We start from the raw sequence: 13,335 nt of genomic DNA on the forward strand, positions 1-13,335 counted from the left end.
GGGCTGCTTCTTATCACATGCTTTTTAAATCTCTTTTCAACACAAAGAGACAAAGTACACGTGGGCCATATAGATAACACTGTGTTCAGGCACAGGGGGTTATTTAAGATTTAGCAGAAAACAATGCTAAATGTAAGACAATAGCTAATAAACAGTCAGTCATGTGATCAGAGGGCTGGAAGAAGGTTCCTAGATACAAGGTAATCACAGAGGTAAAAAGTCTATTAATATAACTGTTGGTTATGCAAAACTGGGGAATGGGTAATAAAGGGATTATCTATCTTTTAAAACAATAACAATTCTATGGTAGACTGTCCCTTTAACCCTCTATTGGGGCCTCAGAATTAGTTTTAAGCTTCACTGGCTTTACTTCAAAGAACATTAAATAAACAGAGTTCTTGTTTAACATTTTTTAAGCAAACTTTGAGGGTTAATCCTACGTTTCAAGTGCAGCATCTTTTTGGTGCAATGCCTTGTCTAATTAGACTCGCTGTGCTAGCCCGCAGGGCGTTGTGGCCGAACTCTTGGTCAGCTGAGAACTTCCACGGCCATATTTGGAATATGTTTATAATTACCTCCAAGTCCAAGCTTCTGGCGTTTCCTTACAAGATGAGACCTTGTTTGGGTCTGGTCTGGCAGATTAACTTCTGACTAAATAGACTAAAGGAAAGTCTTTTTTTTTCCTCTTACTAAAGTCCAGTTTTTCTTGGTAACCAATCAGTCTTGGTCCAGGGGGAAGTAATCTAAGCTTTCTTCCCAGGGTCTGTTTTCTCTTTTCTGGAGTATCTGCAGTCCAGGTGTGATGGGAGGCATTCTTGAACTGGGTTCAGGACCTTCCTCCCTGGGAGTGATAGTTCCGGTAAGGGAACAGGGTCTAGGTATTCATTCCCAGGTTTCTCAGAGTACCGTTCTTCAAAATAGAATTCCTTTCTTCTTTGGTTCATGATGAACATAGTCCTGAAGGATGTGTATCTTCATGTTCCCATTCTATGGGATCTTCTCTAGTTCCTGAGATTCGCTATCCTAGAAAGACTCTTTCAGGTCTCAAGGAGTTACAGGGGTGCCCTTCCTGGACTATATATGGTTCCGGTGCCATTTTTTTCTTCGAGCAAACTCTTTTGAGAGATCTTGTCTCTTCTACGTTTCCGTGGATAGGAATGGAATCTGGGGAAGAGTTTCCTTGTTCCAACTACAAGGGTGATTTCTTAAGGTCAGAAAATCAAAGATTTCTTCCTCTTACCTCTCTCTATCTACTGTTCAGCCAACAACAAGATCTAGTGCTCCAGTAGATAGTTTAGCCATCTTGCAACCAGAGGGTTGGGAGTTTGAATCCAGCTGCAGCTGACTTTCCCTTCACTTTTCAGTGGCTCAATGTATGGAGGTAATTGGTCTGATGGTTACATAAACATCATTCCCTTTGCTCGAGTCCATTTGAGTGCTCGTCAGTTATGTTTGCTCAGTCAATGGATGACCATTCGGATCTCTCTCAGAGGATAGATCTCGTTCAGCATTAAGAATCTCCCGTGGTGGTTTTCTCAGGAGTATCTGTCCCAGGTTGTATGCTTCCGGAGGCATTCCTGGGTGATTGTGACCACGGACGCCAACCTGCTGGGCTGGGGAGCAGTCTGGGACTCGTTAAGGCGTTTGGACTTTGGACTCGAGGAGTCTGCTACCCCCATAAAAATCTTGGAGTTGAGAGCGATTTTCAATGCTCTGAGGTTTTGGCCTCATTTGTCCTTAGCCCAGTTTATCAGTTATACAGAGGAACTCAGGTTCCTTAGCCATTAAGGAGGTGGCTCGGATTGTTCAGTGGGTGGAAACTCACAATTGCTGTCTATCTGCCATCCACATTCCTACTGGGAACGGATTTCCTGAACAGACAGTTGTTTCATCCTGGGGAGTGGGTTCTCCATCCGGAAGTGTTCTCCAGGTTATCCTTCAGTTAGGGGGTGCTGGAGTTGGACATGTTGGCATCTCAGCAGAACGACAAGCTTCCAAGATAAGGTTTTAGGTCATGAGATTCACAGGCCGCCCTGATAGATGCACTGGCGGGTCCTTGGGATTTCAGTCTAACATATCAGTTTCCTCCGTTTGCTCTACTTCCACGAGTCATTACTCGTATCAAACAGTAGAGAGCATCGGTAATCCTAATGGCTCCTGCATGGCTTCACAGGATCTGGTATGCTGACCTAGTGAAGATGTCATCTCTTCCAACTTGGGGGTTTCCTCTGAGGAAGGACCTTCTCACTCAGGGTCCATTGCTTCATCCAAATCCTTGTTTTTCTCTGAAGCTGACTGCTTGGAGATTGACCGCTCAGTTCTGTCTAAGCGTCGCTTTCGGAGTCGGTCATTTAGACTTTGATTCAGACTCGCAAGCCTGTTACTAGAAATATTTACCATAAGGTATGTCGTAAATACCTTTATTGGTGGGAATTCCAGGGCTACTTTTGGAGTAGGGTCATGATTCCTAGGTTTTTGTCTTTTCTCTTACTTGGTGTATTCAGTCAACGGATTCATCCTTACTTGTGGGATATTCTCAATCCCTACAGGAAGTGGCAAAGAGAGCACACAGCAAAGCTGTCCATACAGCTCCCCTCAGGCTCCGCCCCCCCAGTCATTCTCTTTGCCGCTCTAACAAGTGGCATCTCCACGGGGGTGGTAAAGAGTATGTGGTGTTAGGGTGGCGGATATTGTGACTAAGGAGTGGGAGAGACCAGGTGTACCCTTTGTTCCCCCACCTATCTTTAAGAAAATGTTCCCCATAAATGACCCCAGGCGGGACGCGTGGCAGACGGTCCCCAAGGTAGAGGGGCTGTTTCAACACTTGCTAAGCGTACAACTATACCAATAGAGGACAGTTGTGCTTTCAAAGATCCTATGGATAAAAAATTGGAAGGTTTGCTGAAGAAAGATTTTGTTCAGCAAGGTTTTCTTCTTCAACCAATTGCCTGCATTATTCCGGTAACTACTGCAGCGGCTTTTTGGTTCGAGGCCCTGGAGGAGTCGCTCCAGAGGGAGACTTCATATGATGAGGTCATGGATAGAATTCATGCTCTAAAGCTGGCTAATTTTTATCACTGATGCCGCTCTCCAATTAGCTAAGCTAGCGGCGAAAAACTCAGGTTTTGCCATCATGGCGCGAAGAGCGCTTTGGCTCAAATCGTGGTCGGCTGATGTGTCGTCCAAAACGAAACTGTTAAATATTCCCTTCAAGGGGAAAGCCCTATTTGGCCCAGAGCCGAAATAAATTATTTCAGATATCACTGGGGGCAAGGGCCATGCCCTGCCACAAGATAGGCCGTTTAAGGCCAAAAACAAGGCTAATTTTTGCTCCTTTCACAACTTCAGGAGCGGACCTGCCACAACCTCTGCTGCCGCAAAGCAAGATAACGCTTCCCAGCCCAAAGCAACTTGGAAACCCCTGCAGGGCTGGAATAAGGGTAAACAGGCCAAGAAGCCTGCTCCTGCTACCAGGACAGCATGAAGGGGTAGCCCCCGATCCGGGATCGGATCGAGTAGGGGGCAGACTTTCTCTCTTCACTCAGGCTTGGGCAAGAGATGTTCCAGATCCCTGGGCATTAGAAATAGTTGCTCAGGGGTACCTTCTAGAATTCAAGGATTCTCCCCCAAGGGGAAGATTCCACATTTTTTATTTGTCTTCAGACCAAATAAAGAAACAGGAGTTCTTACGCTGTGTAGAAGATCTGCTAAAGATGGGAGTGATACACCCAGTTCCAATTGTAGAACAAGGTCTGGGCTTTTACTCAAACCTGTTTGTAGTTCCCAAAAAGGAGGGAATTTTCAGGCTAATCCTGGATCTAAAAATTCTAAACAAATTCCTCAAAGATGGAAACCATTCGGACAATCTTGCCGATGACCCAGGAGGGTCAATATATGACTACCGTGGATATAAAGGATGCGTATCTACATATTCCTATCCACAAAGATCACCATCAGTTCCTAAGTTTCTCCTTCTTGGGCAAACAGCTAGGGCCCCTTCTAGCGGTACTAAGACCGCGGGGCATTGCAGTAGCACCTTACCTAGACGACATATTAATACAGGCGTCGTCCTTTCACAGAGCCAAGGCTCATACGGTCATCGTTCTGGCCTTTCTAAGGTCTCACGGGTGGAAGGTGAACGTAGAAAAGAGTTCTCTGTCCCCGCTCACAAGGGTTCCTTTCCTGGGAACACTAATAGACTCGGTAGAAATGAAAATCTTTCTGACAGAGGTCAGGAAGTCAAAACTGCTGAATACTTGCCGAGTTCTTCATTCCATTCCTCGGCCTTCCGTGGCTCAGTGCATGGAAGTAATTGGTTTAATGGTTGCGGCAATGGACGTAGTCCCTTTTGCCCGAATTCATCTCAGACCATTGCAGCTGTGCATGCTCAAACAGTGGAATGGAGATTACGCAGATTTGTCTCCTCAAGTACAAATGGACCAGAAAACCAGAGACTCTCTTCTCTGGTGGTTGTCTCAAGATCACCTGTCTCAGGGAATGAGTTTCCGCAGACCGGAGTGGATCATTGTCACGACCGAGGCCAGTCTGTTAGGCTGGGGTGCGGTCTGGAACTCCCTGAAGGCTCAGGGACTATGGTCTCGGGAAGAATCTCTTCTTCCGATAAACATTTTGGAGTTGAGAGCGATATTCAATACGCTCCAGGTGTGGCCTCAACTAGCGGAGGCCAAATTCATCAGATTTCAGTCGGACAACATCACGACTGTAGCGTACATCAATCATCAGGGAGGAACAAAAAGTTCCCTAGCGATGAAGGAAGTATCCAAGATCATCAAATGGGCGGAGGATCACTCCTGCCATCTTTCTGCAATTCACATCCCAGGGGTAGACAACTGGGAGGCGGATTTTCTAAGTCGTCAGACTTTCCATCCGGGGGAGTGGGAACTCCACCCGGAGGTTTTTGCTCAGCTAACTCAGCTATGGGGTATTCCAGAATTGGATCTGATGGCGTCCCGTCAGAACACCAAACTTCCCCTTTACGGATCCAGATCCGGGGATCCCAAGGCGGCATTGATGGATGCATTAATAGCGCCTTGGTCGTTCAGTCTAGCTTATGTCTTTCCACCGTTTCCTCTTCTCCTTCGGCTAGTAGCCAGAATCAAACAGGAGAAGGCTTCGGTAATTCTGATAGCGCCTGCGTGGCCACGCAGGACTTGGTATGCAGACCTAGTGGACATGTCATCGGTCCCACCATGGAAACTGCCATCGAGGCAGGATCTTCTAATTCAAGGTCCTTTCAAGCATCCAAATCTAGTTTTCTCTGAATCAGTTATAGATACTCTGATACAGGCCAGAAAGCCTGTCACCAGGAAAATTTACCATAAGATATGGCGGAAATATCTTTGTTGGTGTGAATCCAAGGGTTACTCGTGGAGTAAGATTAGGATTCCAAGGATATGGTCTTTTCTCCAAGAAGGATTGGAGAAGGGTCTGTCAACTAGTTCCTTAAAGGGACAGATATCTGCTCTGTCTATTCTGTTACATAAGCGTCTGGCTGCTGTACCAGACGTTCAGGTGTTTGCACAGGCCCTAGTCAGAATCAAGCCTGTTTACAAGCCTGTGGCTCCTCTATGGAGTCTAAATTTAGTTCTTTCAGTTCTTCAAGGGGTTCCGTTTGAACCTTTGCATTCCATAGATATTAAGTTTTTATCTTGGAAAGTTTTGTTTTTAGTAGCCATTTCTTCTGCTTGAAGAGTTTCTGAATTGTCTGCTTTGCAGTGTAATTCACCCTATCTGGTGTTTCATGCAGATAAGGTTGTTTTGCGCACCTAACCTGGTTTCCTTCCAAAAGTGTTTTCTAATAAGAATATTAACCAGGAAATCATTGTTCCTTCTCTGTGTCCTAATCCAGTTTCTAAGAAGGACCGACTTTTACACAATCCTGACGTGGTTCGTGCTTTAAAATTCTATTTAAAAGCAACTAAAGATTTCAGACAAACATCTTCCTTGTTTGTTGTCTATTCTGGTAAGAGGAGAGGTCAGAAAGCGTCTGCTACCTCTCTTTCCTTTTGGCTGAAAAGCATCATCAGTTTGGCTTATGAGACTGCGGGACAGCAGCCTCCTGAACGAATTACAGCTCATTCCACTAGAGCTGTGGCTTCCACATGGGCTTTAAAGAATGAGGCTTCTGTTGAACAGATTTGTAAGGCAGCGACTTGGTCTCACTGCATACATTTGCCAAATTTTACAAATTCGATACTTTTGCTTCTTCGGAGGCTATTTTTGGGAGAAAGGTTTTGCAAGCAGTGGTGCCTTCCGTTTAGGTTACCTGACTTGTTCCCTCCCTTCATCCATGTCCTATTGCTTTGGTATTGGTATCCCACAAGTAAGGATGAATCCGTGGACTGAATACACCAAGTAAGAGAAAACAGAATTTATGCTTACCTGATAAATTACTTTCTCTTACGGTGTATTCAGTCCACGGCCCGCCCTGACATTTAAAGGGCCATAATACCCAAATGTTTAAACACTTGAAAGTGATGCAGCATAGCTGTAAAAAGCTGACTAGAAAATATCACCTGAACATCTCTATGTAAAAAAGAAAGATATTTTACCTCAAAAGTTCCTCAGTAGCCACCTCCCATTGTAAAGGATTTCTAAGCAGAATATTAGTATGTCTGTCCTGGGACAGCCGAAGGGATGAGCTTCGTGAACTCTCATATTATTTCACCAATCAGGTAAAGGAAGCTTACTATGAAATCTCATAAGAGTTAAGTCAAATCCCATGAGATCACAGTAAGAGTTCATGACCTCAGCACTGCTGATGCTGATTGGCTGCTGTTAATTTCTTCATTTTTTTTATTTTTTTACCTGCAGCTGGGAGCAGCCGAGTATAACTTTTTACACAGAACTTACTCTGCTGAGCTGAGGAAATTGTGAGGTAAAATATCTTCCTTTTTTACATAGAGATGCTCAGGTGATATTTTCCTGTCAGCTTTTTACAGTTATACTGCATCAGATTCAAGTGATTTAGCATATGAGTATTATGTCCCTTTAAGTCAGGTTCAAATTTAATTTATAATAACTACAGTCACCACTGCACCCTATGGTTCTCCTTTTTCTCCTAACCGTCGGTCGAATGACTGGGGGGGCGGAGCCTGAGGGGAGCTGTATGGACAGCTTTGCTGTGTGCTCTCTTTGCCACTTCCTGTAGGGATTGAGAATATCCCACAAGTAAGGATGAATCCGTGGACTGAATACACCGTAAGAGAAAGTAATTTATCAGGTAAGCATAAATTCTGTTTTCTCCAGGAAGGTCTGGAGAAGGGATTGTCAGTAAGTACCCTGGAGGGTCAGATTTCTGCATTATCTATTTTGCTACATAAAGTTTGGCTGATGTGCCAGATGTTTAATCTTTTTGTCAGGCCATAGTCAGAATCTGGCTTGTGTTTAAGCCTGTTGCTCCTCTGTGGAGCCTTAACCTTATTCTTAAAGTTTTACAACAGGCTCCATTTGAGCCTTTGCATTCCATAGATATTAAGTTATCATCTTGGAAGATGTTGTTTCTTTTTGCTATCTCTTCTGCTCGGAGAGTTTCGGAACTCTCGGCCTTGCAGTGGGATCCGCCTTACCTTATTTTTCATGCTGATAAGGCGGTTCTTCGTTCTAAGTTGGGTTTTCTTCCTAAAGTGGTTTCAGATTGAAATCTTAATCAGGACTTTGTTATTTGTTGTTGTGCGTGTTTTGAAATTCTACCTACAGGCGACTAAGGATTTTCCCCAGTCTTTTGCCCTGTTGGTATGCTTCTCAGGGAAGCATAAGGGTCAGAAAGCTTCTACTTCTCTTTCTCTATGGTTGAGAAGTATAATTTGTTTGCCTATGAGAAGGCTGGTCAGCAGTCTCCTGAGAGAATTGTTATCCATTTTCCGCACTTTTTCTTGTCATTAAGGAATAATGATAAAAAAAGAGAGGCGCCGAATGTGTGTATCAATAAGGTTATAAATCTTGATAGGACACAAGTTTATGCAGGGTACATTGTTTTTGGGAGGAGAGAGTACAGCCATTTTTGTATCTACCAGAAGACTGCTCCCCCTAATACCCCTGGGAATAGGTTCCCTCATCTATCTTAGAGACATTGGACTTGATGATATACAGTATCTCACAAAAGTGAGTACACCCCTTACATTTTTGTAAATATTTTTTTATATCTTTTCATGTGACAACACTGAAGAAATGACACGTTGCTACAATGTAAAGTAGTGAGTGTACAGCCTGTATAACAGTGTAAATTTGCTGTCCCCTCAAAATAACTCAACACACAGCCATTAATGTCTAAACCGTTGGCAACAAAAGTGAGTACACCCCTAAGTGGAAATGTCCAAATTGGGCCCAAAGTGTCAATATTTTGTGTGGCCACCATTATTTTCCAGCACTGCCTTAACCCTCTTGGGCATGGAGTTCACCAGAGCTTCACATGTTGCCACTGGAGTACTCTTCCACTCCTCCATGACAACATCACGGAGCTGGTGGATGTTAGAGAACTTGCGCTCCCCCACCTTCCATTTGAGGATGCCCCACAGATGCTCAATAGGGTTTAGATCTGGAGACATGCTTGGCCAGTCCATCACCTTTACCCTCAGCTTCTTTAGCAAGGCAGTGGTCGTCTTGGATGTGTGTTTGGGGTCGTTATCATGTTGGAATACTGCCCTGCGGCCCAGTCTCTGAAGGGAGGGGATCATGCTCTGCTTTAGTATGTCACAGTACATGTTGGCATTCATGATTCCCTCAATGAACTGTAGCTCCCCAGTGCCGGCAGCACTCATGCAGGCACAGACCTTGACACTCCCACCACCATGCTTGACTGTAGGCAAGACACACTTGTCTTTGTACTCCTCACCTGGTTGCCGCCACACATGCTTGACACCATCTGAACCAAATAAGTTTATCTTGGGCTCATCGGACCACAGGACATGGTTCCAGTAATCCATGTCCTTAGTCTGCTTGTCTTCAGCAAACTGTTTGCAGGCTTTCTTGTGCATCATCTTTAGAAGAGTCTTCTTTCTGGGACGACATCCATGCAGACCACTTTGATGCAGTGTGCGACGTATGGTCTGAGCACTGACAGGCTGACCCCCCACCCCTTCAACCTCTGCAGCAATGCTAGCAAGCAGCACACATATGTCTCCCAAAGACAACCTCTGGATATGACGCTGAGCATGTGCACTCAACTTCTTTGGTCGACCATGGTGAGGCCTGTTCTGAGTGGAACCTTGCCTGTGAAACCGCTGTATGGTCTTGCCCACTGCACTGCAGCTCAGTTTCAGGGTCTTGGCAATCTTCTGATATCCTAGGCCATCTTTATGTAGAACAACAATTCTTTTTTTTAGATCCTTTGAGAGTTCTTTGCCATGAGGTGCCATGTTGAACTTCCAGTGACCAGTATGAGAGAGTGTGAGAGTGATAACACCAAATTTAACACACCTGCTCCCCATTCACACCTGAGACCTTGTAACACTAACGAGTCACGTGACATCGGGGAGGGGAAATGTTGCCAACGATTTAGACATTAATGGCTGTGTGTTATTTTGAGGGGACAGCAAATTTACACTGTTATACAGGCTGTACACTCACTACTTTACATTGTAGCAAAGTGTAATTTCTTCAGTGTTTTCACATGAAAAGATATAATAAAATATTTACAAAAATGTGAGGGGTTTACTCACTTTTGTGAGATATTGTAAGTATATCAATACATTATGTATGGTATTTGCTGAACAATAATCACGTTTACATCATTAAAGGGACACTGAACCAAAACATTTTCTCTTGTGATTCAGATAGAGCGTGACATTTTAAGCAACTTTCTAATTTACTCCTATTATCAAATTGTCTTCATTCTCTTGGTATCTTTATTTGAAATGCAAGAATGTAAGTTTAGATGCCGGCCCATTTTTGGTGAACAACCTGGGTTGTTCTTGCTGATTGGTGGATAAATTCATCCACCAATAAAAAAGTGCTGTCCAGAGTCTAAACCAAAAAAAGCCTAGATGCCTTCTTTTTCAAATAAAGATACCAAGAGAATGAAGAACATTTGATAATAGGAGTAAATTAGAGAGTTGCTTAAAATTGCATGCTCTATCTGAATCACGAAAGAAAAAATTTGGGTTCAGTGTCCCTTTAAGTTGTGGGTATACCATAGCATTTGTTTCATTGTTTTTAGCGCCTCCTATTTGATAGTATAATTGATCTATTTCCTGTCATGTAGTGCTCCAGACACCTACCTAGGTATCTCTTCAACACACAATATCATGAGAACAAAGCAAATTTGATAATTGAAGTAAACTGGAAACTTTTTAAAAATTGTATGCTGTGTCTGAATAAAAAAAAAAAAAAAAGTTGACGTTTCATATCCATTTTTAATAAATGTTATCTGTGCCAGGTGCTCCCTATTAAATTTGCATTTACTTGAGAGTGTATCCATTCCAGCACATGCTTCAGGCATGTGCACGCTACCTACCAACAAAGAATAACATGGGAATGAAAAAAAAAATGATAATAGAAGTAAATTGGAAACTTTTTAAAAATGGTATCATCTATCTGAATCATGAAAGAAATTTTTGGGGTTTAATGTCCCTTTAAGTCTAAGTCTGTAGAATGTAATATGTTTCTTGTATTTTGTGTTTCAGGATCACCAGCCTTTTGCCAATGCTCATGATGTACTTGCGCGATCAAGGAGCCGTGCAAATGTATTAAACAAAGTGGAATATGCTCAGCAGCGCTGGAAATTACAGGTGCAGGAGCAACGCAAGTCTGTGTTTGACCGCCATGTTGTATTGAGCTAATCAGCAAGTGTACTCTGGGTCCTCATCACGTGGATTATAAGAGCCCTCCTCGCATTGTCTTCCCAATACCATCCCTCTTATCCAGTCTCGTTATCTTAATGAGGCTACTGTTTAGTGTTGAGGTTCCTCATGGGAAGATGTCTGCAATCAGAGGGGAGAAAAAATGTGAAATAAAAACCTGTTCGGTTAAATCTTGAAATTTAAATTGCATTTAATGAGAGCGGTGAAGCGCTGTGGATAAAATGGTTAAATTATTATAAACCCGCTTCATGTATGTAAATCTGTATCTATATATTCACTACTGATTTTGTTTCATTTATTTACTGCCAAATTTTGATTTATTAGATCTTAAAAGATTAATTGAAGCTCTTCAGCTTGATTGCAAATATATATTTATCTTGTGTTTCTGTAGCAAATGTCACATTGAATACTCTAATCGCACTGTTTACTGCTAGCTGGCTTGTTTATCCATTGCATGAACGTCAATGTCCCCTCTTTGAAATGACTAATTACTTTATTGCTGTTATCTCTTACTATAACTGTTTATGCCATTGATTGAAGGACTGTCTCAGTATTCCACTTTTTTTCTATTTAAAGACCATGGTATGGATGCCCCAAAATGTCTACACCTACCTTATACAACAGAACATACAAGCAGCTGGTTTTAGGGAGCAAGAGTTCTGCTACAGCCGCCACTTGCTTTGAAGACAATTGCTAACACGTATATGTTTGATTAGCTACAATATTTTTAAGATACTCTATATATGCACAATTTTTATAAGCTTTGGAAAGAAAATTGGCGGCGTTGGCAAAATTTTATGTTCTCAACACGGATTACCCCCGCAGTTTAAAATTTTGTATTTAGACAAAAATGTCAGGATAAAAAATCATTGCAGTTTGTTAAATGCTGACTATTTATTTACTGGCCAAGGTGAGCAACATTTATAATTCAATTGTTTAATGACATTTAGGATTTTACCACATTTATTAACCTGTAAAATGCATGTCTCTTTCCGTGGTTTGTGCTGAAAACTATCCCCAAATGAAATGTACTCTTAGACGTACGCAGCTAGGCTGCACTAATGCTGGGAGAGTCATCCGATGTCTAAAATGGTTTTATAGTGTATATAGTTGCTCACCCCCCTACCTTTCTCCAAAAACGAATGCACAGACCCTTAATTGTATATACGATAGTTTTGCCTTAATCTGCTATTTGGGTTCACTTGATAGAAATAAATTGAATAAACCTTATTACTGATGTCATTTGCAATGTTAGCATAAACTTAATGTAAATGGATGTGCATCTTCATCTCATTGTACCTATTTTGTATGACTGAGAATAATAAATATCTAAACCTGTGTTCTCACGTTGTGTTTAGTTGTACACAGCTTTGTGTGGTGTATTCTTTGTAAAGATAACACATTGACTTCACAAAGATAATTGTAAGATGGAACCTACAACATCACTATAACCTACGGTATTTTCTTCCTAATTGGAAAGTGTCCACAGCTGCATTCATTACTTTTGGGAAATAAGAACCTGGCCACCAGGAGACACCCCAGCCAAAGGCTTAAATACTCCTCCCACTTCCCTCATCCCCCCAGTCATTCTTTGCCTTTTGTCCCAGGAGGCCTGTTTGGGTTCAGTTCTGTCTGGTAGCTGTTCGGACACGTGGCACCGCTCTGCTTGACTGGTCCGGTAGAGGCACAGAGTGCTCATGTTATCCTCTGTGTTCAACTAAGCATTCTAGAGGACCGGTGGGTCCGTGAGGCAGTAAGGATTGTCTGTCCTTATAGCCTTCAATTTGGATGACTGGGTCAGTGGAGTTCTGCTGCGTCTCTCTCTCTTGTGTCTGGGGTTATCAGACCCTAGAGCTCCTTCCCATGTAGTGGAGGGTTGGTTGGCTTGTGCCCTCTTGCCTCCGAGTTGGGCGGTTTGGCCTTTTTAGTTTTGAGGCCCTGGGAATTGTCCTTCTGGACTTAGTTCTCAGCAGCTATTAGTTTATTGGGTAGTTCAGCTGCCTTGCAATGGATGGGTTGCAGAATATGACCAGCTGCAGCTATTGCACATTGACTGTGTACTGCCTAGCTGATTTTTATGAGACCTTTTGGTCTTCCTCAGTTGTCTCCATGTGAGTTGGGTCTCCTTTTAGGGACCTGGGTTCCCCTCCGGGATATGGTCGTTCCCTGTTAGGGGCACTGGATGTGGTCTCATTGGACTCTGCTCGGAGCTGGGGATGCTGTGCTTTTCTCTCTATGATCCTCTGATTGTATGGAGGTGATGCGGAGACCAGCCGTAGCTTGAGTGATTTTGGCCTCGGGGTATCCCCTTGCTTGTTGTCCTACGGCTGTTTGAGAGTCTATGGACTCTAGTTTCTTTGTATGACTTTTAACGCCTTAGCTCCTTTGGAGCATTGAACTTTGGCAAGGGGTGGTCTCTTCCTTGGGTCGGGACTTGCGAGTTATCTGAGTTGATCTGGATATTGCATTGATATCTCCCTGTGGTCTGTTTTTTTATCAGACAGGGTGTTAAGTT

At 43.1% G+C, this 13,335-nt stretch overlaps 1 protein-coding gene across 1 annotated transcript in view; it reads left to right on the forward strand.

The window, feature by feature from the left end:
- TMEM9B (TMEM9 domain family member B) overlaps positions 1 to 12,187 on the forward strand; it is a 46,884-nt gene extending 34,697 nt beyond the window's left edge. Inside the window, exon 5 of the mRNA XM_053720603.1 lies at positions 10,644 to 12,187. Coding sequence (XP_053576578.1) covers positions 10,644 to 10,799 — 156 coding nt within the window. The 3' untranslated portion in view covers positions 10,800 to 12,187. The remainder of the gene's footprint in view (positions 1 to 10,643) is intronic.
- Positions 12,188 to 13,335: the final 1,148 nt, after the last annotated feature.

Source organism: Bombina bombina, chromosome 7, assembly GCF_027579735.1.
Source record: "Bombina bombina isolate aBomBom1 chromosome 7, aBomBom1.pri, whole genome shotgun sequence".
Taxonomy (NCBI): Eukaryota; Metazoa; Chordata; class Amphibia; order Anura; family Bombinatoridae; genus Bombina; species Bombina bombina.